This window comes from Pieris napi, chromosome 18 (assembly GCF_905475465.1).
Source record: "Pieris napi chromosome 18, ilPieNapi1.2, whole genome shotgun sequence".
NCBI classification, from domain to species: domain Eukaryota; kingdom Metazoa; phylum Arthropoda; class Insecta; order Lepidoptera; family Pieridae; genus Pieris; species Pieris napi.
The window spans coordinates 1,979,087-2,004,957 of record NC_062251.1 but is presented as its reverse complement, the minus strand read 5'-3'; the positions used below and the strand labels follow the sequence as shown (position 1 = coordinate 2,004,957).

Here is a 25,871-nt window from a genome sequence, read left to right as displayed (position 1 = left end):
TTTTTGCCGCCGTCCTAATGGAGCTACCATTTTCTATCATTAGTAATGCTGACATCATATCCTCTTTATTGTGTTTTCCAATTTTTCTTTCCTTATTTCTTGGCCTTGGCATCCTAAAACAATCAAAAATATTATTGATTTTCAGCATAACACTATCATTGAACAGTGAACCAGGATCGTAAGGTACACAGTGAACCGGTTCACTGTGTACTATGCGAACCTGGTTCACTGTTCAATACACACACTATTCAACATATAATATTTAAAAAAAAAGGGTTGTAGGCTAAATTGTCACAAAGCAATATGCTCATAAAACGTCTAAAACTACAACAATATCGACACCATAATGCTTTTGGTGCTGGAATTAATAACAAAATATATAAAAATCGAGATACTTACGTGAGAAATCTATGTTTTTTTGGCGAGAAACAAACAAACCGCTGTCACACGTCACACTTAAGCCGCGGCCACCGGCTAGCTACGGGAGAGGGGAAGGGTGCCTACGAGAGAAGTTTTAACACGATCGGTCGAATTGACAACCTCGCAGTTTTTTCAACATGGTGGTGGTTCAATGTTCCTGGTTGGTTCACTGTTCAACAACCGACCCTACACTTAAGACTTGTCAGTAAAGAAATACACATTAATGCTTCTAATTTTACATTTACTGCCAGTTCTCAAATCAAGGGCGTAGAACGGGAGAGAAGAACTGGCAATAAACTCTCCGCCACTCTTTTTAATCGCCATTTTTTTGTTTTACAAAATGTTTGTAAGGAGCAACCATTACACCATGTCCCATGTGACATTTTAAGTAATTAATAATAATAAAATAAATTAAAAACAAAGATTTGTCCTCTATCAGCAGGAGGCATGGTGAAATAGGAGCACGCACTTACATTCTCGTGCGAACAACACGCAAACACATAGTCGAAATAACCAACATCATTACTACCTACTTAGTATTTATGGATCTCACACTTGGGGGCAAAAGCACAGCCTACAAACGTATGTGTGTGTGTGTACGATGTTAGGGATGAGCAAAATAGATAAAAAACTTTAGAGGTGTCAAGGGACACCCGGATGGAACGAAATTCCTTTAGATTAATTTATATGTTAATTGGTATCATAACAGTATGATAGATTTTCTCGACACCAATCTTACGATGAAAAAAAAAGCCAACATCACGAGGTGTTCCCAGGCGGTAACCCATCCAAGTACTGACCTCGCCCGACGTTGCGTAACTTCGGTGATCGGACGAGAACCGGTGGATTACAATACCAAATAGCAAAAAAGTGTCGTGACAACTTTTCGTAAGAATTTATTCCGTCTAGCCCCCTTTCGCAACGCGCGATAAGGAACTTCGTTCCAATAAAGAAGAATAACTAAGATATCTCAAAATACAGTAGATTTAACGACTAACCGGTTTTAATGATAATGTTTACTCAAGTTAGGTTCATTGTTAGGTACTGAGAAAATATAACCGTTTAGTGAGACTCCGGTTTAAGCTTCCAACTGCTTATAGCGACCATTAATTATGATAATATGTCCGGTTAAAACGACGCGAAATGTTTTGTTACACGCTTTATATTAGTTTCACCTGTATGTATGTATGTATGTAACCGACTCCTTCGGACTCGATTTTGACCCACTTTTAACGGACAGATTTAATTCAAACTTTGCGCACCTGTCAAAGATCGATGACAATGCAATAATCCGAAAAAAAATGAAAAAAATAAAAAAAAATTAACTAAAAAATAAAAAATTAATAATAGTTTAAGAAAACTAAAAATCACGCCTTTAAAGCACATCAAACTAAAAAGTGAAAAATAATTCCTAATTTAGGCTGAAAATGGTAATGAACAAAGAATACTGGTATTATTGTGAAAAAGCGTGGGGCGCTCTGTGCCATATTTTTCGTCTATCGAGCAACCTAAGTATTTAAATTTTAATTAAATTTTATTTAAATAGTAATTTAAACCTCTAAGTATTTTTAGTTTTTTTTAACTATTATTTATTTTTAAACTCTCTTTCTGAAAGCTGCGGAAACGCTCAATGTGTTTCTTCAGACTTACTTCGATGATGATTTTATGAACACAATGATGTCACGAATTCACTGAACGAAGTTCTTACTACCGAACAAAAGTTTGTCAAAAACAAACTCAAATAACAGACTTTCTACGTTAGATAGTAACAGAGGTTTTTGTGTAGTGTTAGTTGCTAATTTGAAATGTGTAACCACTAAAATAAATTATATGTGATTATATATCCTACAAAAGTGACGACATTGGTCTAGTGGTTAGTACCCCTGACTGCGAATCCATGGGTCCCGGGTTCGATCCCCGGCTGAGACGAACATCGATGTGATGAGCATTTGGTCTTGGGTGTTGAAATATGTATTTATATGTCTATCTATCTATAATATGTATGTATATCCGTTGCCTAGTACCCATAACACAAGCTTCACCAGCTTAGCATGGGACTAGGTTATTGGTGTGAATTGTCTTAAAAAAAAAATTACCTATCCTTTTACCTAAATAGAAAATCAAACTTTCGCAATTATAATACATACATATGGATTCGTAAGTTAAGTATATATGTACTTAAGAAATAATCCTGCCGTTTTGTACGTCAACCGGTTAGTACGACATAGTATCGCCGGTCTCTTGAATGTCGTTATATCCGGATTCTACTGTATATAAAGGCCGATTTACATTATCTTAGTGTTTAGGAGAGTGCTACTTGCTTTAGTACGGTTCTACTTGACTTTCAAGTTGAATCAAAATAGAATCGCTTTTTATTTTTGTTTCAAGTGATACCCCTCCCGCGCCCGCGCACCCCCCGATATCTTCCCTCGTTGTGTGTAAACACGTAATTTAGTCAAATCTTTAGGAGAGTGCATAAGTGCCGTGAAACGCGTGCGTGTTTTTTGATTTTTAAAGATGGCTAAATGGTCGGAAAATACAACTATCAAATTTGTATCTGAATATGTTGTTCACGAATGTTTGTGGAACAATTTATACAAAAACAAACCGGCTAGGCATTCGGCATACACTGCCTTAAAAGAAGCTATTTTGTTTATTATTTATATTTAGATTATTTATTTCGAATAATATCTCGTCTTCTATTTGCCATAACTACAGTTAGTATTTTGCGTAGAATAGAGCGTATTTGCCGACGTCGTTGCGCGTTCATTGTGGCGCTGTAATGATACTCTACTGGAAGAAATGTAAACGTTCACTCGCAACGCACTAACGCACTAAAGAACTTGCCTTTCAACTTGTACTAAAATACTCTCCTAAACACTAAGATAATGTAAATCGGCCTTAAACTTTAGTGGAAATGGATAGAGAAAGCAAGAAAGTATTAAACTGGCGCCAAATGTGCGTCAGTGTTTAGTTCTCTTCTTCCTTCATTTATGTAAATATTATTTATAAGATGTTTTATTAAAAGTATTTAAAATCAAATGACTTTTAATCGCCCGAGTGAGTTATGAGCGACAGACATAAATTATATGAATAAGGATCTGTTTCACAATGTATGGATAAAGTACCAAATAGCTATGCAACACATAAAGTATTTGGAAGATAAATTGTGCTATTTGACATTCATCGGACTCATAACTTTTGATGGACTTTATCTGACGAATAGCGCTATCTGACAGTCGTGAAACGTAACAATAGTGTTTATGCTACAAATAAGTAATAAATAGCTCATTTGGAACTTATGTAGAACTTATCCGTACATTGTGAAGCAGACCCTAAGACTTCAAAATGCATTACATAACAATATTTCGTTTAATTCATTGGCATTCACTATAATAATAAAAAAGTTCGTTGTACGCACGTACAAATGTCAGAAGTGAAACCTCTTTGGCAAACTAATTTTTAACTCTTGTTCATATTTATTCAAATTTAAAACTTTATATTTCCGAGACTTAAAGGAAGATATGTTTAGGAATTTAATGAATGTAGTAAGTAAGTAAGTATAAAGTGTCGAAAATTAATAAAAATTATAATTTTAAATTTTTAATTTATGTCTTCGATAATAGAAACACATGGCATTTTAATTTACAACTACTCACTTGAGATTTCAATAAATTATTTCGCATAAAATATAAAATACTAATATTTCATAAATTTTCTACACGGAATTTTAATTTTAAAAATATAATTTCTATAATGTAATTCGCCCTTCTCACTCTCTCTCAATCGGTCTCAATCCCTTTTCTTCATCAAAAACGCTGCACATCTTCGTGACGTTCCGTAAAAATTTACCCTCATGCGCCTAAAGAAGTGTCACTTCAAAAGTCGATGGCGTGTGTCAGGCTCAGAATTAAATCATACTTGGCTATTAGAAATGATCATGGGACAGATACAGAAATCTGAGGCCTAGACCTAAAAGGTTGTAGCGCTGTTAGTATGGTAGTCTAAACTTTATATTAATTTAAGCCATTTATTATTAATATAAGCCAGGCAAACGGACAGGAGGCTCACCTAATGTTAAGTGATTCCGCCGCCCATGGACACCCAATGCCAAAGGGCTCCCGAGTGCGTTGCCGGCCTTTTAAAAATTGATACGCTCTTTTCATGAAGGACCCTATGTCGAATTGGTTGGGAAGTACTTCAGTGGCCAGCTGGTTCCACATAGTGTTTGTGCGAAAACTGCCTTAAAACACGCTCAGTTGTGGAACGACGGACGTCGTGGTGATGCGGGTGGAATTAGGATTAGTTGGTGGTGTTTCCCGTATAAAGCACATAAATACGGTGTTATATTCAAAAGTTAAAAATCATTTATTCATATAGGTAACACAATGTACACTTATGAACGTCAAAAAAGAAATATACATTAAATGGCGACAATCAAGGGCGTAGAACGGAAGAGATGAACTGGCAATAAACTCTCCGCCATTCTTTTTAATCGCCAAGTTTTTTGTTTTACACAATGTTTGTAAGGAGCTGCAACCATTACATGTTCCACATGACATCTTAAATAATAAATAATAATGAAATAAATAAATAACAAAGATTTGTCCTCTTAAGAGTATATATATACTGATAGAGGATCAATGAATAACTCTCATACTCTCATCAAGCTGACTTAAACGTTCTCTTTTCAGCTGCTGCATCAAACGAAACAGAGATCCTTGAACGCCTAAACGCAGCCACCTTGATCGAACACACCACCATCAAACCGTTCCTCTACAAACCGCCCAACTTCAAATGCTTCTATTGCTTGCAAACATTCCCAGATATCCCATCACTACTCCAACACGATACCCATTCTATACCCCGCAGACATCACTTAATAAAAAACCATTTGAAACGGAATTTAAAAGCGGATATATCCGATCTAAAATGCAGGATTTGCGGCGACGGATTCGCGGACCTTTGTGACATAAGACTTCATTTAGATGAAGTCCACAAAAAGCTGTTTTATAACGCTAATAATGGCGTTATAACGTATGATCTAACGTTAAAAAATGGACTGCTAGAATGTCACAAATGTAAGAAGGTATTCAATTCATTCTTTCTCCTCAATAAACACATGAATGAGCATTCAAATGTAGTCTGTGAAACATGTGGCCTCGGCTTCGTGTCAAAGCAAAGGTTAATATGTCATATGACAGTTCATCAAAATGGCGCCTATAAATGTGGGAATTGCGACGCGGTGTTGCCAACTAAATTCGCTTTACGTTACCATTGTCAATCGAGGCATGCGGTTGGGAAGAAGCGCTTCAAATGCGCTCTCTGCTTCGAGCGATTTTCCGAGCATTACAAGAAAATGACACATTTGAAAAAAAAACATGGGATTTTATTCAATTTTACCTGTTCAATTTGTAAAGCGAATTTCCACACGCGCAAGGCTTTTTGGAAACACAAAAATAAGATGCATACCCAGGCGATAAAATGTGAGATCTGTGGGAAGTGTTTTGGGGAGAATTGGGAGTTGAATTTGCATTTGAAATCTCACACCGGGGAGAAGCCGTTCGTTTGTGACATCTGTCAGAAATCATACAAACAGAAGAAGTCCTTGTTAAAACACAAGAGTGTGCACGAAACATCGTAGAATTATTCTTGTTATCAAATATGAAATGATTGTAATGAAGAATACCCAATATAAATTTAATAAAGATTCCCAACATTACATAATACGCTATTTAAAAAAAAAGAGTGGCGGAGATTTTATTGCCAGTTCTTCTCTTCCGTTCTACGCCCTTAATTTAAGAACTGGCAGTTAATATAAAATGAGAAGCATTTAATGTATATTTTTTTATGACGTTCATTGTGTTACCTACATGTATAAATGATTTTTGACTTTTAGACTTACTGCCTTTTTTTAACCGCCGCCCTAACCATAAAACTGTTCTCTCTGTAATTGGTGTTGACTTTAGATGCATATAAACATGTGTATATCTTAATCAGAACTTAACATAAATATACCGTTTAATTTTATTTAAGTAGTACCATATAAGTTTCGTGGAAGTAGACCAACAAATACGATATCGGCACATGTGATATCAGACCTACATAATATACTCAAATATTCTCTAATTGATTGAAAGCCGCCATTTTTGTGTTGGTACCAGCGGTAACGCAAGAGCTTTTTTGTCGAGGGCATAATAAGTGTTAGCATTTTTAAGGATGTCATGGTGGAAATCAGATTCCCTCTGGAAGCGTAGGTTCGAATCCTACCGGCTGCGAGAATTTTATTTATTTAATTTAAGAAATTTAATTTAATAATTATTTAACTAATTATTCTGGTAATTAAATTACACCACACAGACCAATTAAACAACACAGACAAAATTTAGACCAATTAAATTGTATTATTAACAATTATGTATTTAATAATGTAGTATATTTTATAGTTAATATTATTATATTTTAAAATATTTTTTCACAGATATTCCAGAGAGAACAAAACCGATAGATCGGCGTGGTGTTGCCCCTTTATTGAGGAAAAACTCGCTTATGCTTCTCGCAAACTCAACTATGGTTATATTTCAATGGAATAAAAGCCGATATAGATGTTTTTGCTGTAAAGAGCCGTTCTTAAACATAAATCAACTGCGCACACACACTGACAAACACACTATTCAAGAAATCGAAAAAAATATCATATGTCAGCAAAATAAACTTATTAAAGTTGACATATCAGTTTTAAAATGTAAACAATGTAGTAAAATATTGGAAGATTTAAATGAATTATGTTGCCATTTAAAAGAAACCCATGGATTTGCGACGCTAAAAGACAATTTGCTTGTGCCTTTCAAAATCGAGAGCTCAGGATTACAATGTCAGATCTGTTCGCAAAGTTTTAATTTATTTAGATTATTAAATATTCATGTAAATAAACACTATCAAAATCATGTTTGTCATATCTGTGGCGCTGGTTTTACAAATCTAGTTTACTTAAATCTGCATAAAACGAGAAATCACCGCCCGTTACGATGTGCTCAATGTAAAATAGATTTCAAAAGTCGCATTGACAAGAGGAAGCACGATGTTGCCATCCACAATCTTAAAATAGAACGAAAATCGAGATTCCCATGTCCATATTGTGATGAGCGATTTTTTCAGGAGAATTTAAGGGTTTTGCATTTAGTTGAAAAACACGAAATGGAGAAACCGGATCATATGTGTGATTTGTGTTCCAAGACTTTTTTAACTCGCAGCCTGTATAATAACCACGTTCGATACGTACATTTGAAGGAGAAAAATCAGGAATGTGACATATGTCATAGTGTTTTCTATACGAAATCGGACGTTAAGAGGCACAAAGTCACTCATACAGGCGAGAAGAAATTTAAATGTGATCTGTGTAATAACCTTTTTGCGACAAAAGACTCTTTGAGGCGACATGTTAAAAGAACGCATGCAGTTTTTCATTAAATACATTTGGCTCCTTACTATTATTTACTTGTGTGAAATACAACTTTTAAGGAATTTTAAAGTACTACTAGGAACTATTACACTCCCAATATATTTTTTGACGTGACAACGTCTTATAAATCGATGGAGCCGGCTGCACGCACGAAAAAACATGACGCATGCGGCGTTACCTCGCTCTGAGGCGTTCCATTTAAGACTTGAAGTACAAGCGAGAGCGCGGAACGAGGGACAAAGAGGCACAATCGGCCTCCGCCTAAAAATTGACATAATTGTATTTATTTTAGTAAATAAATGTAACTTGATCAATTCAATTGCGATTTCTATTTACCTCCTCTATATCCATGCAAAATATCTATCAAACAAATAAAATTAAAAACCATTCCATCAGTATTTTCTAATGACATTGTCACGTTCAACTATCGTCAGTAAACCGACTTTACAGACAACCGATTTTTTTTTGGACAGGGGTTTCATCTGATGTAAATGGATTCAGTTGCCCGTAGGTATTCACGACGGTAGGAAGATCCCTTGCGCTTTTCTTGCCTTTTTGGTATGCTCTTTTCTTGGAGGTCCGAATTCCTATTTGGTTTGAATATAATTAGTATAGTATATTAGTTAGTTTATTGTCAGTTCTTCTCTTCCGTTCTACGCCCTTGATTTGAGAACTGGCAGTAAATGTAAAATTAGAAGCATTAATATTTATTTCTTTAATGACGAATCACAAGTGTGCATTGTGTTACCTACGTGAATAAATAATTTTTGAATTTTTATAGTGTTCCTTAAAGATTGCTTTGAAACTTCAAAGATTATAAGAGAGGAGAAGAAAGATTATCGCCATATTCATATGTTCTCAGAGTGAATTCACAGTAGCGATATTGTGTATATTATGTATTTAATATTATATATGTACTGTATTATATTTTATGTAATGTTTCTCGACATTATCGTATTGGCATAGTCTGTATAATGTATATGTATTTCTGTAATAAATAAATTATAGAAGAGGTCGATCTATGATACTACTAGTAAGAGAGAACAAAGAGAACAGCGTCCTCAAATCCAACGATTTCTATTCGCACAGACTCCAACATAATTATGAGACTATTAAGGCGGAAACATACTACTAAAACGCGACGCGACGTGTCGTGTCGACACCCGATGTCCATCGTGCACATTACCAACACGCGACACCACGACACGCTTGCAAATTCAGAAGTCATTTAGCTGATTTATTCCCCGCGCAATGTGCCAGCAAGTTTATACCAATTTGAGATTCAGATTCGAGGAATGTTTGCAGCGCAATGGTGCACACCTGGATGATGTTATTTTTAATTTATAGTCAATCTGTCCACGCTGGTAACACTAAGAAAAAATAAATAAACACATCTTTTTGACACATAGCTGTCACGAAATTTTAAAATGGCTAAAGAAAATAGGAATTTATACGCAATTTGCGATCATATACAAAGAACTAAACCAGATATTCAGGTTACTGAAGGTATATATTGAAACATTTTAAAAATCAAGGTAGCTTTGGGTAATATCTATTCAGACAACATTTATTAATATAATAAAAAATGTGTGCGTGTACTAGGTGTACACACGTAAGAAGTGAAACTTCTTTATGAACTTATTTCTCGAAAAATGATCTACTATAATATGCAACTTTACAGAAATTGGTTAAATAAAGTTAAATTAGATAAAGTTTAACAAAAGGCTTTTATTATCATAGACATAAATACAAATACAATTATTTCATTTTAACTTATTACTGTACTACTATGTAGTATTAAGATTATTACAGAATTTCATTAATTGTAATAGAATTATTAGTATTACTATCATTGTTATCGTTATTATATATTTTTGTTACTAATGGCTTCGAATCTCTTCGGATCAACCGTGGTAGGGACAAGAAAAAGATGGCGCGTAACCGAAAAATGTGACAAATGTGTGTAAATTTTTTTCCAACGCCGATAAAGAAGTTTGACTTCAAAAAGCAACATGGCGCGTAACCTGCTACAAAATTTCTCCCATACGTCGATAAAGAAGTTTCACTTCAAAAGATGGCGCGTAACGGAAAAATGTGGCGCGTAACGAAAAAATGTTACACTAAATTTTTTTCCAACTCCGATAAAGAAGTTTCACTTCAATAATATAGCCTTTTATTCACTTCGACTTAGGTACACACAATCATAGTTCATTATATTAACCTAGGTATATTAGAAGATTGAAAAACTATTCTAATACATGGATCTTGTTTGCCAGTTGGCAAAGGCCTCCTCCTTTTTCATTGATGTCTTTCTTGGGCCACTCTGTTCCACTCCTGCCACTTGTCTGATGTCGTCTTCCCATCTTTTTTGTGGTCTTCCTCTGCTACTTCTGCCTTACTTAGGGTACCATCGTGTCACTCTTTTCACTTGTCACTTCAATAGAAAGCAGTATGTTTAACGTTAAAACGTTGAAAAATCGGGTCATAAGAGACAAGACAAAAGCCATAGACATTACCTCCACAATAAGAAGACTTAAATATCTATGGGCTGGGCACATGAGAAGAGGAAAAGACAAATGTGGTAAAATTGAGACTGAACATTTACGGAGAATATATTTCTTGCGACCCGACTCGACCGGGCAGTTTCAACTATGAAAATGTACTATGGAAATTGTTCTTGGAAAATTTGTAAATGTATTTTTACCCCTCATTCAGGAACCGAGTCCAAGTCTAACTAACCTCGTGGTAAGCTAGAGCAATAGGGTAGCTAATAATGGATAAAGGGTAATATAGACATCGCATTTTACGTTTGTAAAATAGAGTCGAAGCCAAAAATCACTTCCAACCTAATAAGTATGTATTACCAGATAATTTAGGCATTCGCGTGATGATGATTCGCTCTGCTACCCAAAAAGTGTCTTAGCCTCCAAAACGAGAAGCTTCTAGCGCTTCTTGTCCTGTGCCATCTCCCACCAATTGCAGGCTTACAGCTGCAGCCAGTCCTCTTTCACTTTATAGTCCAGCAGTACCGAGCCGGCCTTGTGATCGGAGACCAGTGTAGCACCGCCCGATCTTGGCCCATGCGATCAAGGTGTCCCAGTCAACCTAAACGATGGGCTTTGTGTTATAATATTGGGCTACCAATTCTTCTATTCTGGCATCTTTTCAGAATCTCCATGACCCTCTTTTTCGGTCCCAGGGTTTTCCACCGGTAGCTTCTGCTCCTCTTCATCCTTCTTCGTGGTTAGCGTCCAAATCTTACTCTTATACGACCAAACCTCACAAGTTTAGTAGTTAGAGGACCTGTTGTATATACTATTATACTGCTAAGTATCCAAACTATACTATTGTTGAATGTTTATTTTTAGAAATAGCCAAGGAGATAGGAAGTAATTTTCGCACACTACCTGCATTTGAGAAAGGCCTATTTGATTACGTCTATCGAAGACATTATTCCATTGAAAGGAATGAATTGTTAAAGTGCCGTTGGCTACAGTACAAGAAACATATTGAAGATCGCGTCTTCGCGCCATTTCAGTTTCCCTGTATACGGTTAGATTTTTTATGCTTGCAACATTAACGCTGGGTCCAGAAAAAAAAATGTGGAACACATATATTATTTTTTATTAGTTCGATATTGGAAATTTGAATATGTTTAAATAATTTTCCAGAGACTTACATTTTCAAAATGGCGCCATTCGATTTTTACCATCTGAATCAATTTACCGCTACCCTGAACATAAAATGAAATTGAAACCTGGCCCCGGAGTCGACTTCCGTGGACAAATGCCAATACCTCAAGAGCTTCTGATGAAACGGGGTACAACAAAGAAAGATTGCGTGGTTAAGAAAGATAGAAAGAAAAAGACTAAATAAATGTTTATTAAATATGAACAGTTAATTTTATATTATTTAAGGTTAAAAATTTAGATAATAATTATGGTGGTCATCAAATGACCCCGGATAACATTTCCGTTTCCTTGTCACCTGCAGTAATTTAAAGCAGCAGTTATCTGACGTCATTACATGTATAATGAGTAAAATTGTAGTAAAGTGTAGCTTAAAAAAAGCACGTAAGTTTGGTTATGTAGCTTTACAATTTTTGAATAATAATTTTTTTTTTAATATTATGGCAATAGTTTTTTTTTTAGTCTTGCTGCCATTTTATGTAATATTTTTACGTTTTTTTTATGGTAATTATTTTAACGTTTAAAACGTAATCTAATCTACTATAGGTAAAGTTAAAATTACTATAGAGCAATTTCATAACAGTTGAAACAAAAGTTAAAACTATAAAAGATATATTCAAAAATATTAAATTTACCGCCACTGTGTTATGTCATGACGTTAATCAACGTCAGACGTCATGTCTTTGTGGATACACTGTCAGTGGCAACTATCAATATTGAAGTCTGAAGTCTGAATATCTAAAAAAATGGCCTTGGTTGCAAGTTGCGGGTTGTTTTTTATTTATTTAGTTTTTCAATTTTCAAAGAATTACGGAATCTATATTTCTTCTAATTTATATGCAAATGATGGCTTAGAAATTATCTAATACGGTTGTCGGTTACAAAACGCTTATCAATCATGGAAAGCGGTATAATGGTGGAGACATTGCCATTATTTGGTAAATGTTGTTTATGTTTAAAACTCGATGTGGTTAAAAGCATGTTAACGCCAGATTTAAGAGAAAAGGAGAGTTATTCCGAAATGCTGCTCAAGTGTTTTTCTATAGATGTGAGTATATCTATGTTGTTATATTATAAACTTTTTACATACGTACGTATCCCGCGGCAAACACTAAGTGATAATATTATTTCTTGTGATGTTTATTTCCAATTATTTAAAAGCTGTATAAAGATTAATTGTCTATACAGATTATAGCTTACAAACTAGATACTATCAAAATATATGTACCAAATCTAAAACAAAAGTTACAATAAATAACTAGCAGAGATATATATTGAAGATGTCTTCCATGCAAAGCATTGATGCATGTTATGAAAAAAGATCTGTATTTTCCAATAGGAATTGTCTCTCCACCAAATTCATATTTTACTGGAAGTGGAAAAATGACAGTTTTCTGTATTTCTTCTGTAATTGAAATAAACCTTGTATATTTTAAATATATTAAGCATAACTAATTACTATTAATTATGTACATAATCTTTAAAACCTTTGTTATAGTCCTAAATAGCTTTTTTTGAATCAAAATACTATGATTAATATGTTTTAACTAGCCTCTATTTATTGTGCATAGAAGAATTTGATGGTTGTAAATAACTAAATTAGTTATTATGTGTATTAAAAGCATACCCAGCAGGAACAACTTATATTTATGTATGTATAAGTATTTTTTAATGTATTTTGCATCATAAGTTCTGATTGTAGAAATGACATACATATGCTGACTGAATTATCCAGTATAATTAATAATGGGGCAATTTATGTGCCAACCTAATAATAAAAAACTAAATTCTAGTTAGAAAACATGTCCTTAAAGGATCGAATGTTCATTTGGTCTGAAGTTTATATTCTTGAGAAATTGTATCGAGTAATATATTTTTATTATATAGATATAAATTGCTTATCACTACAATAACATAAATTATAATGTTGCATGTAAATTTGTCATTTTAAAATAGTTGTCTATAAAAGATTAAATAAATTAGCTATTAAAAAATGTAGCAGAGAGTTTTTTTCCAGTCTCAAATAACATTTATTGCCAGTACTCAAATGACCTTGTTAATATATATATATTTTGGATTTTTTTATAATTCTCGTAACTGTATATTGTTACCCAAATAAATAAGAGCTATTTATTAAATTACAATTTATTATATAATATTATGAAACAAAATTAAAATTGCCGAAGTTTAAAAAGTATTTTGAATTTTTTAAATGTTTTTATGTTTTAAACATTAATTAATTAGTTTAATTAAAGTTTTGAAAGTATTTGATTATTTACTCTTTTGCATAAGTTAAATATTTATGCTAAATGTCCTTGGAGTGGTAGAATGATTTTCATGTACGGTTCTTGGGTCATCGGGGTGCTTTAAATAATAGAGCACTTTATTATTACTCCATATTAACCACTCCAAGAATAAAAGCGAAATAATGAAATGTATGCAATGAAACCGTTGAAGATAGTTCCTGCGTTGGGCTATACTCTTGGGGTGTAATTCAGACGATTTAGAAAATCTCCACGCTTAAAAAACTAAGAAAACCTGAGTGAGCAAAATGTGCAGCCTTGGCTCGTACAGTTCTGTTATCTTAAAAATCCATTAGCACAAATATTTCTTACCCACATCCTTAGGAGTTGTACGTTTAAACACTGTGCTACTTTTCCGCTTTCAGATATCAATTCTTGATTTAGAAGACACAAAATGCTTAATCTGTAGACCATGTATAGACCAATTGGGAGCTTGTGTTAGATTTAAAGAACAAGTAGACACTGCTTTGAAGTCCTTGGAGGCAGCAGCTAGGATTAAAAGTATGTATATAACATGGACAAATCAACTGACTTTTATTTAAATATAATTTCAATAAAACCGCTCTTACTTTGTCCCTTTTGATGTGGGAATATGGTGTAGAAATAAACAAAACTTTTGTGACTGGATGTGCATGGCTGGATATTTTTTTATGTATTTATTTATTAACACTTCGTTGCATATACATTAATATAGTACAATTGACATAATTAAATAAAAAGAAGAGCAACTGGCGGCCTTATCGCTTTCGAGCGATCTCTTCCAGGCAACCACAGTGAGAAAGGAAAAAAAAGTATTAAATTACATAAGGTAGGCAAGAAGTGCAAAAATACATGTATTACATATAGTTGCTCAGAAAAATAAACTAAACAGGAACAAAAAACAAACTAAACTAATAAAGGATACATGAAAAAAATAATAATAATAAAAAGTGCACATTAAACATTATAATTTAATCTAGTAAAGGAATTCTAGTTTTTGAGTTTATACATCATAGTAAAATCTTTTCTCATTATAAAATTAGTTTCGATTTATTAATGTCAATTGAACGCCTTCATACCAAGTTGACAAGTTGAAGTTTGATTTCCGGGGAGGGTATTTTTAAAAGATATTTTATACATATACGGACAGTCATTATCTTTTTATAATTTTTATATTTAATAGTCGTATATCATGATTTTTATTTTAGAAGCTGATGAAGACTTAAAAGTTAAAGAAGAAATATCAAATGATGATGCAAGCGGTAAGTCACTAAATGCACAGGATTTTTTTACACTACACAATCGGACAACAATTTTAAATAATTGTTAATTATACATGTGCTATATATCTGATAGTACTACTTTCCAATGCAGAGAAAAATAACTCATATTTAAACCAACATGAAATTATAGATTGGTTATTTATAGTTTTTAAATAATTTTATAAAGTTTCTGGTGTGGCATTATTGTCCAAATGCTAATCGGTCCAGTTGGAAAAAACTTAATATTATTTTATACAAATGATTTATTTATCTACATATTAACAATTATTTTAAATTAAAATAATTAGAACACTTTAGTTCTATTTTACTATAATTCTAAGTTAAAAAACCTGTGAACCTTTGACAGTGTAAAAATTTTAATGAGATATTTCAGTTAGTTAACCCTTTCTATAGGATATATTTTTTGCAAATCTGAACCATTTTATACCTCGACCAGTCACAGACAAAAGAGCTTAACCAGACAGAATTTTTAAAAATTATTTTTAATGTTTATAAGTTGACAAAATAATATCTCTTTCAGATGATGATATCCTGTTATGTCATTTCAAACAGGAGTCGAACGATAGCAACTATCAAGATGAATGTATGTTTTTTTTCTATTACTAGAAATTTTTAATTAACTATTGTCTAATTGAATAAATATATAATCAGTTTTGTATGAATAATATGACAACAAGAATCAAGAGGTTTGATTCCCTGTGTTAAATCTTTATATTGGAGCTAAGCCATATATAATAATATGTATATGTAATTTCAAATGATGAGGCAAGTGGTAAATCACTAAAATATTTTTAAATTGTAAACAACACTATTGTGAGCAGTGTTGGCCTAGTGGCTTAAGCGTGCGACTCTCATACCTGAGGTCGTAGGTTCGATCCCCGGTTGTGCACCAATGCACTTTCTTTCTATGTGCATATTTAACATTTGCTTGAACGGTGAAGGAAAACATTGTGAGGAAACCGACATGTCTTAGACCCAAAAAGTCGACGGCGTGTGTCAGGCACAAGAGGCTGATCACCTACTTGCCTATTAGATTTAAAAATGATCATGAATGATGAAACACGATTTCAGAAATCTGAGGCCAAGACCTAAACAGGTTGTAGTGCCACGGATTTTTTTTTATATCACTACTAAATACTACTTTTTTAATTCTTAAATATATATATCAATATATATGTTTATATTTAATTATATGACACCATCTAAGCTATGAATAGCTAAGACGATGTAACCAAAAATTCTCAAAAACTACTGAACCGATTTGTCATATAAACTTATTCCTGAATCCTTTATACCTTTTGCGAATTATAGTGATAGCGCGTTTTATGAACATTGAGCGCCATCTATCGGTGAAGTGTCAAAACTATTTCGTTGCTATGTTATACTTGCTGACACTAAATTCAAATCTAAAGAAGTATTTTTGGGGGCCTCATAGCCTAGCGGTCTTATTAAGTGGCAGCTAGGTGAGGGGTACCGGGTTCGATTCCCGGTTTGACGGCAAGTTTTAATTTAATTTAAATTTGTTCTCGGCCTTTGGGAGAGTTGTGAGGTACCGGGCGATTGCTTAAACCGTACATGGAGGACACGGTCGAATTTCTAAAGACAAGCACGAATTATAAAAAATCCTATACTTGACGCTGGCTAATGCACAAATCGTGCCAGAGCCATTAAAAAAAAAGTTTTTTAAATTATTGTCTATGATGTAAAGTGTGTATCAATGTTATATATATGTATCGCAAATTATGTTAATATGTTTCAAGTGCTTTTTCAGCCATTTTTAAAGAACTTTTTGAAATTCTTACATTATTAAATTATTACAAAAATACGTCTTAAAATGTAATAAAAATCATTTATTTTGTTTTTTTTAAAGAATTAGGTGTCACGATGTAAAATATCAGCTGTTAATGATTTTCATAAAAATAAAATCCAAATCATTATGTACAATTCAGCTGTTATATAATTTAATATCTATTATAATTACATCGATTAGTGGCGCTACAACCTTTTTTTAAAGTCTGAATAATTAAATTTTATAATATAAATAATGGCTTTATTAGCTTTATCCGTGCACAGCTTTGAACCTACGACCTCAATTACAAAGTTGATCACTTTAATCAATTTTTTGAGTAAATTTTCCCTTTTTGATAATTTTTTCCTTAATAAAGAAAATTTTGAAAATAAAATCGATTCATATCTTAGATGGTGTCATAATTAAATAATATAAGTAGCAATATTTAAATTAATGTTTTAATAATAATAATATTTTTTTTAAAGACAATTCACACCAATTGACCTAGTCCCATGCTAAGCTGGTGAAGCTTGTGTTATGGGTACTAGGCAACGGATATACATACATATTATAGATAGATAGACATATAAATACATATTTAAACACCCAAGACCTAAGCTTAACAAATGCTCATCGCATCGATGTTCGTCTCAGCCGGGGATCGAACCCGGGACCCATGGATTCGCAGTCAGGGGTACTAACCACTAGACCAATGAGTCGTTATTTGCAAGAATATGTTATGTTGGTACAGTTTAAAGTTCGCATATTCTGAAACACATAATGGCGTGCAAATTTGTATTTAAAAGTCTTTTTTGTATAAAATATCACATTATTAAAATTTATTATATTATTCGCGCAAATAATTATTAATAATATATTTTTTCTATGAATCTAGAGGAAGATTTATGATTATTATAATTTAATTGCCATACAACAATAGGAAAAACCTATACAATTCCAGATTTTTGGTACAGCCAATTTCTTCCCATGTCTATTTCGACAGCTGATGTCTATTTTTATACGCTTTATATTAGCTTCACCTGTATGTATGTATGTATGTAACCGACTCCTTCGGACTCGATTTTGACCCACTTTTAACGGACAGATTTAATTCAAACTTTGCGCACCTGTCAAAGATCGATGACAATGCAATAATCCGAAAAAAAAATGAAAAAATTTAACTAAATAATAAATAATAGTAAAAAGCGTGGGGCGCTCTGTGCTACTATCGAGCAACCTACGCTTTTTCACAATAATACCAGTATTTTTTGTTCATTACCATTTTCAGCCTAAATTAGGTATTATTTTTCACTTTTTAGTTTGATGTGCTTTAAAAGCGTGTTTTTTTAGTTTTTTTAAACTAATATTTATTTAGAATTTAATTGTATGTTATAATTTCAGTATTGGAAAATGGCATTCACAAAGACTCAGACGACGAAACGCGGAAAACGAGAAAAATATCGAAAAAGAAGAAAATTACATATTCGTCTGTTTGTAAGAAGGTTGTGGACCTCGATGAGACCATATACCTTCTGAATGCTGGTCTATTCCCATTCAAGATGAGCAAAGACGACTTCTCATGCACCATATGCCCCGAAAAGACCACCACCCTGGAAGACCTGAAGACGCATATATCCCAACACAGCACATCGAACATGGCAATGGCCTTCAAGAAAATGTCGCAGTCAACATCCCAGAAATTCTCAAAAGAGAAGAATTGCCTCAAATGCAAGACGTGCGCGGTCGAAATCAGAAACTTCGATGATATGAAGCACCATATAGACGCCTGCATCCGACTGGGATGCAGGTGGAACCAGCTGCCCTTCAAGCTGGAGAAAGACCAGCTCGACTGCCCCATCTGCAAGAAGACCTTCCTCAACTTCGTGACCTTGAACACGCATATGAACGAACATTATCCAAACCACACGTGTGATAATTGTGGGAAAGCGTTTGCGTCGAGGTCACGTCTTAGAGGGCATCTACGGACCCACGAGGTCGGCAACTTTCCATGCCGTTTCTGTGATATGGTCTTCGATAAGGTGACGAAGAGAGAGAACCATGTGTCAAAAGAGCATAAAAGTGGTATCCGATATGTGTGCAAGCGGTGTAATATATCTCTGACCTCGTTCTATGCCCGGCAGAAGCATCTGGCTGAGGTACATAATGAGGAATTGAAGAGGTACAAGTGCAAGGCCTGTACCCAGAGTTATATTACACCTGGACATCTGTCGAGCCATGTCCGGAGAGACCATTTGAATGAAAGGAATCATAAGTGCCCGAAATGCGATCTGGCTTTCTATACGAGGAACTCCCTGAAGATGCACATGATAAAGCATGATGGGGAGAGGATCCACGTGTGCAGCATATGCAGTAAGTCTTACCAGAGGATGAAGACCCTGAGAGAGCATATGCGGATTCATAATAATGATAAGAGGTTCATTTGTCCCGTGTGTGGGAGGGCCTTTACCCAGAAGTGTACGTTGAAGGGACATTTGAAGGTGCATCAGCGTACGAGTGAAATTGTGTGATGGACGGAGACGGGATAATTTTAAGTTGTGTAGTTTGTAGGGAACGAAAAGCAATATGTGTGCAATTTTTCTATTCGGCGATAGAGGGCGTTATTTTAAAATATGTTTAGATGTTTTCAGTTTTAAAGAATGTTATCTACTCCCTGATAGATGTCGCTATATCAAAAATCATGTGTATGTGTCGCAGCTAATTAGCTTAATGAGACGTTTAATAAACATCTTAGTTTTTTGTATTTAAAATGTAACTTGTTAGTGTTCTTACACTTTACACTTAGTGTCACTACACTCTTCCATACTATTTTTCATTAAACTTTGGAAAACATTATCAAAAAAATTACGAAATTCCACCCATATCACCTCGGAAGTCCGTGTTTTCACAACTTAGCGCTTTTTTAAACTCAGTTTTTGCACCACTACTATTTGTAACCAGCTGCCCATTGAAGTATTTGCGAATCAATTCGACTTGGGCTCATTCAAGAAAACAATTCTTAAAAGGCCGGCAACGCACTTGCGAGCTCTCTGGCATTGAGAGTGTCCATGGGCGGCCGGTATCACTTAAGATCACGTGAGCCTCCTTTTGCTCCGTTCTATAAAAAAAATCATCAAATTTGTTGTTTGCCGACGCTTTTTGACTGTTTGGAGTTGGTGGTAAAAAGTGGAACTAAATTAAAATGAACAAGAAAGGCAAGTAATGTAACGTCATCGATTCAAGTCATTTGCCTAGCTGTTTGATAAAATGGCTAAATATCTTTCAGGCCGCTATTTAAACGGCGATGTTTAGTTAGGCTAGACTGTTAATTGAACGGCTAATTAAGCTAGTTAGCTGCGACATATATATAGCAAGATTGTTTTATGACATTCACTTACAAATTGTATGAAGATTTATTACTGTGAATTTAGACGCTCTATTTAAATCAAATTTAATATTTTTGTAAATAGTTTGGCCGCTCCCCGATAGATGGCGCTAAAACAAAGCAATGTTACGCATTGGTATGTGCAATAAATTTATGTTTACATTCAAAATAAATGTACTTTATATTTCTGGTCCTTTTATTTTTATACATATTCTTCCTGAAGCTTAATATGGATGGTAGCGTAAATCAACACTATGGTAGGTTCGACGCTAGTATAGGTCGGTTATCGAAAGCTGGCGGGTTCACAGTACTCACACTAATGCAATTTCACATACAGTATGTTTCATAATATGATTTTTTTGCCATGCAATACATTTTAGTCCACTCATACACGACGGACAGTCTATTTATGATGTATTTCAGTTTGACATCACGTCTCGCGCTTATTCACAGACACTACACAAGCACAAAGCCGCCAGCTTTAGTTAACATACCTATAATGAACACATGGTAAAAAAAGGGTGCGTGTACTTATGTACGCGCGTAAGAAGTTATACTTCTTTGGCATTATTCAAAATAATTTTGATTGCATGCAAATAATTAATTACAATTAAATAATCAGACTGGAAAAGGAGTCATTATAGTCAATAAAGTTCATTTTACATTTGACAAATTAAATAAATAAATATGTATTATTATTGAATTATTCTCTTACATTAAGTGTAACATAAATTCTATTTTTTTTAAAGACAATTCACACCAATTGGCCGAGTCCCATGCTAAGCTGTGAAGCTTGTGTTATGGGTAGGTACTAGGCAACGGATATACATACATATTATTTAAACACCCAAGACCTAAGCACAACACCAAATGCTCATCACATCGATGTTCGTCTCAGCCGGGGATCGAACCCGGGAGCCATGGATTCGCAGTCTGGGGTACTAATCACTAGACCAATGAGTCGAATATTATTCGAATGTTGTTTTTAAATTGTGTCCAATGCCGTAGCATCTTCCGTGGACAACTTCATTCTGTTAATTTTGTGTCACGGTGCGCGCGCATCGTAAAATTTCACTCTCATCAATTTTTCATAACGCGCCTAAAGAAGTATAACTTCAATAAATCTGAGGCGCTAACACCCTTTTAGGTCTGGGCTTCAGATTTCTGTTGAATGATCACTTGTCTAATAGGCCAATACATCAGCTTCCTGTGCCTGACACAGCCGTCGACTTTTTAAAGCCGGTTTCCTCAAGATAGAGAAACCTCAACAAAATTATTGTTATTTTATTCGGTCTTGCGATGCCAATACGTTTCAGCTTATAGGCGGTCATGGTACGAAAAAATTCTATTGAATTTAGGTACCTACCTAAACTCATCAGCATCTCATCTGGATTGCTTTAAGAAAGCTCATTGTAAGGCCCAGGATGCAGAATTTTAAGGACCACTCTTGTCGCCAAACTACAAAAAGTACATTGTTTCTTTCCATTTTTTGTCATCGTTTCTTGAAGTATGGCGAATGGAAAAATTATATGGTGGAGTTGAGTATATGTATCCATTTTGAAAGATCGATACACGATTTAAATAACTTCGATAGAAAAAAATCCAAACATCACCAATTTTTGACACTTTCAATACATATTATGACGAAAATGTATATAGAACATGATTTTGAAATTTACACGATATATTTTATCGCAAGCCAAGTAATCCATTTCAGTAACAAAATGATAAAATTACATTACTTTAATGTTTTACATAACTAATTGTTATTACGTGCCGGCGCGCCTCAGTGCTCCAGCTCTCCACTGCGCCCCGCAGTCCACCTCGAGACACTGACACAGCAATTTGTGCTGGGATAGGGCCTTAAGAGGTCATGACAACCTTAGAGAAAATTCGTATAATAGCTTCAATAACGTAACTACGTTCAAAAACGTATACTATGTGCGTTGTAGCATGGTGCGGGTGACAGTTGCTTAATTTTTCTTTCAATTTGATTTTATTTGCAGACTAGAACATTCTGGCTAGGTTAATTTAAGTTACTACAGTTAATGATTTAATATATTACGAATGTGGTACAGCTGAAATACTGAGTAATAATTTCTAAATCGCGGCAACTTTCAAGAGTGAAACGAAAAATTCAGCAACTGTCACCCGCATTATGTTACTGCGCACATAATCTTAATATATATAAATTACGTGTCACGTTGTTTGTCCGCTATGGACTCCTAAACTACTGAACCGATTTCAATCAGTTTGATCTAACTTAAAAGATAGGATAGCTTACATCTCAATTTATACCCGCAATATTATTTTATTGCAAATTATTTGTTAATTATTTGATATTCACAATTCTAACAGATGGCGTTGTGTTGAATGTACCAACGTTTCACATAAGCTACTATTAAATGGCATAACCACCAAAGAAGCATGGTCGTCCCCATGGCTCTTACTATTTCCCTTGGATAGTTTACTACTAAGTAATGCCGAGTCTACTAGCATAGTATAGTTTTAAATACCAATATGACACTATATATACATACTAGCGCCACCTGTTTCGTATACTAACCAAATGATGTACGTTGATTCATTCTAAGACATATATACATATAGAAGAAAAAATCCAGTGGCGAATAAAGTATGGTGGCGGTTTAACTATGGAGATGTTTAAATAAAACTCTTTGTTTGAATCATGGTAACAACTGACATTAATGAATCTGTGTTTTGTGTTACACACTCCCTCGAGAGGGATGAGCTTTAGCCCGTTCGGGGCATATGCCTCCTTCGGGTGGTGTTGCCCTGCTGATACAGGGCGGTACGGGGGCGGGCAGTATAGCCCTTGGTGAGGGCTGCAGCGCAGAGAGGCGGTCTCTACTCGCTGCGCTGCGATGGGGTCGAATCCGGGGTGTCAATCCGGTGGTGAGGGGCCAAGGAGTAATCTCAACTTGACCCTGGTGTCGTAATCGGTGGTGTTGTCATCCGCGGAGAATAGCTCACGCGGATACCTGAAGCGATCTGGTGGCTTGGAGTGCCACGGCGCGATGTTGAGAGGCGTCCGCTCGATCAAACATCCCCTTTGACATTAATGGTTTAAAACATGAGTTTATAACTTTTTTTTTTCTTTTCTTTTCTTTTTATTTAAAGACAATTCACACCAATTGACCTAGTCCCATGATAAGCTGGTGAAGCTTGTGTTATGAGTACTAGGCAACGGATATACATACATATTATAGATAGATAGACATATAAATACATATTTAAACACCCAAGACCTAAGCACAACACCAAATGCTCATCACATCGATGTTCGTCTCAGCCGGGGATCGAACCCGGGACCCATGGATTCGCAGTCAGGGGTACTAACCACTAGACCAACGAGTCGTCAACTAATAACTAACGCAAAATTAGGAGTAGGGGGGTTGCGACGCTAACAAAAACAAACTTGGCTTAAAATAAATTTGTTTTTAAAGTTATAATTGTTTAGGCGCGTTATGAAAAATTGATGAGAGTGAAATTTTACGATGCGCGCGCACCGTGACACAAAATTAACAGAATGAACGCCCACGGAAGATGCTACGGCATTGGACATAATTTAAAAACAACATTCGAATAATAATAGAACTTATGCAATCCTAGCTTATAACAGATCAGTACATAGTTTCACCAAATGTAGACCACACGATATCATTAGAGGTCATTTTGATCCTAGAGACCCTTTAGATCTTAATTTAGCTGAACATCTTATGCAACAGTATATTATAACTCATAGAGACCAAATGAAGACAGTATATGAAATGATTAGCGAAGCTACAACTATTGACCGTACGAATTTAATGACTAATAGAAATAAAAATCGTGAGCCAGAAACTGAATATGTACCCGATCAACAGGTTTTTATTAAGAACCCTTTAGCTACTAGACAAAAGTTAGCACCACGATACACTCACGACACAGTTCTTGCAGACCTTCCCATACACATTTACACTTCAAAGAAAAAGGGACCTGTTGCTAAATCTCGCTTGAAACGTGTACCAAAGTCATCAAAAATGTTACAGGTACCGACTAATACTGAAAATGACAATGACGAAGGCAGCAGAGTTAAAACTTGACTTAATTTTTAGCTATAATTACTGAAAATACAGATGATTTATATTTAGAGTTAATCAGAATAGAGAATATTTTAGGATTTATACGTGCAGCGAGCACGCATCATAGTATGATAAGCATAGATAACTTAGAATGCATGATAGGTAGATTAAGAGAAATATATAGTAATAATGAAATCTTAGATATTGATTTGAGAGAATATTATAATCTTATAAAACCAGGTAGTTATTTCATAGGTAAGAGAATTGTTATAATTTTTAAAATTCCTGTAATATCTAAAGATAGTTACGACTTATTTAGGCTTGCCATTGTTCCTAATAAATTCCAACAGACCTTTATACCTATACATCCTTTCATAGCAACCAATGGGAAATATTTCATGTATTTGCAAACCGAATGCCCGAAAGTCGGCGAATACCTTCTCTGTGAGAAAAGCACAAATTATTACCAGCCACAAGAACACGCAGATTGTATCCAGAGTATCATCATTCATCAATCTTTAGATAAATCATGTAGCCCCACTGAAGTCTCCATTACAAGACAAGCTATGGAACAACTGGATGATAGACACTATACTATTGTCTTCCCAAAGCCTACGAATGTCGAACTTCAATGTGAACGGCAGGAATATGTATCCTTATCTGGCAGCTACTTAGCAACAATTCCCCATGAATGTTCATTACGAACAGATACGTTTAAGATAACCAATAGCGAAGATGAAGTCAAGGGACAGCCGCTGAAGATCACCGAAATACGAAGTAATTTCACTGAAGTTCAAGATAACGAGATTCCACATATAACTCTAAATTCTTTGAATCTCGATAACTTACATCATCTGGAAAACAGAATTATGCTACAGAATCCCATACGTCTTGCCCACTTTGATTCTTCACTGTACCATACAACGTTGCCCCTCTATGCACTTGTATCTGGTATAGTTATAATTTTCCTTGCCTATATTCTTCGACGATACCTGCGAAAGAACCCTACTACACCAGAAGAAGAACCAAGAAGCAACCCTATATATGCTGTTCCTGATTCTGAAAAACCTGGAGTACCAGCAACATTTTCCCTCAAAGTGCTCAAATAGTTGCTGTTCTGAGGGTGGAGGAATTACATACGGTACCCTAAAGAAGATCGCTGACATCGCGGCACGTGTATGGTCAACGTGCCGGCTTCAAGGAATTACTTTGCTGACACAGTGTTTACCGCGATTTAACATTTTAATTAAATAAAATATGTTTGCCACTCCGATTATATCTAGCATCGATAACGGATGTCATTTTGTAATTTAATTATAAGTTTAAATGTAATAAATACCTAGCTAACTATTGGTTTTTTTTGGGAGTCCGGGCTGACGAAATCGTAATTGGCGCAGTCGGTAGGATACTTTCGGGGCTACTACGATCGTTATAAAGAAGATTTCCGGGGTCTAGATTCGACACCGCGCGCGGTCGTTC

At 34.7% G+C, this 25,871-nt stretch overlaps 4 protein-coding genes and 1 long non-coding RNA gene across 5 annotated transcripts; 4 read left to right on the top strand and 1 right to left on the bottom strand.

Annotated features, from left to right (window-relative positions):
• On the bottom strand, positions 1 to 608 carry LOC125058761. The gene is made up of 2 exons (XR_007118496.1): positions 400 to 608; positions 1 to 113 (listed from the first exon to the last, which is right to left on the bottom strand). It is a non-coding gene; the product is annotated as an uncharacterized LOC125058761 (long non-coding RNA).
• A 4,448-nt stretch (positions 609 to 5,056) lies between these two features.
• LOC125058758 (gastrula zinc finger protein XlCGF26.1-like) lies at positions 5,057 to 6,204 on the top strand. The gene has a single exon (XM_047662914.1). The coding sequence runs from the start codon at positions 5,543 to 5,545 to the stop codon at positions 6,062 to 6,064; it is 522 nt and encodes a 173-aa protein (XP_047518870.1). The 5' UTR covers positions 5,057 to 5,542; the 3' UTR covers positions 6,065 to 6,204.
• Positions 6,205 to 6,639: 435 nt separating this feature from the next.
• LOC125058846 (zinc finger protein 728-like) lies at positions 6,640 to 8,036 on the top strand. Its single transcript, XM_047662993.1, has 2 exons — positions 6,640 to 6,673; positions 6,902 to 8,036. Exons 1-2 carry the CDS (start codon positions 6,640 to 6,642, stop codon positions 7,888 to 7,890), a joined length of 1,023 nt encoding a protein of 340 aa, XP_047518949.1. The 3' UTR covers positions 7,891 to 8,036.
• Positions 8,037 to 8,936: 900 nt separating this feature from the next.
• On the top strand, positions 8,937 to 11,776 carry LOC125058759. Its single transcript, XM_047662915.1, has 3 exons — positions 8,937 to 9,388; positions 11,251 to 11,434; positions 11,554 to 11,776. The coding sequence occupies exons 1-3, from the start codon at positions 9,310 to 9,312 to the stop codon at positions 11,756 to 11,758; spliced, it is 468 nt and encodes a 155-aa protein (XP_047518871.1). The 5' UTR covers positions 8,937 to 9,309; the 3' UTR covers positions 11,759 to 11,776.
• A 508-nt stretch (positions 11,777 to 12,284) lies between these two features.
• LOC125058753 (gastrula zinc finger protein XlCGF26.1-like) lies at positions 12,285 to 20,493 on the top strand. Its single transcript, XM_047662908.1, has 5 exons — positions 12,285 to 12,619; positions 14,240 to 14,375; positions 15,062 to 15,115; positions 15,657 to 15,719; positions 18,327 to 20,493. Exons 1-5 carry the CDS (start codon positions 12,470 to 12,472, stop codon positions 19,451 to 19,453), a joined length of 1,530 nt encoding a protein of 509 aa, XP_047518864.1. The 5' UTR covers positions 12,285 to 12,469; the 3' UTR covers positions 19,454 to 20,493.
• The last annotated feature ends 5,378 nt before the right edge of the window (positions 20,494 to 25,871 follow it).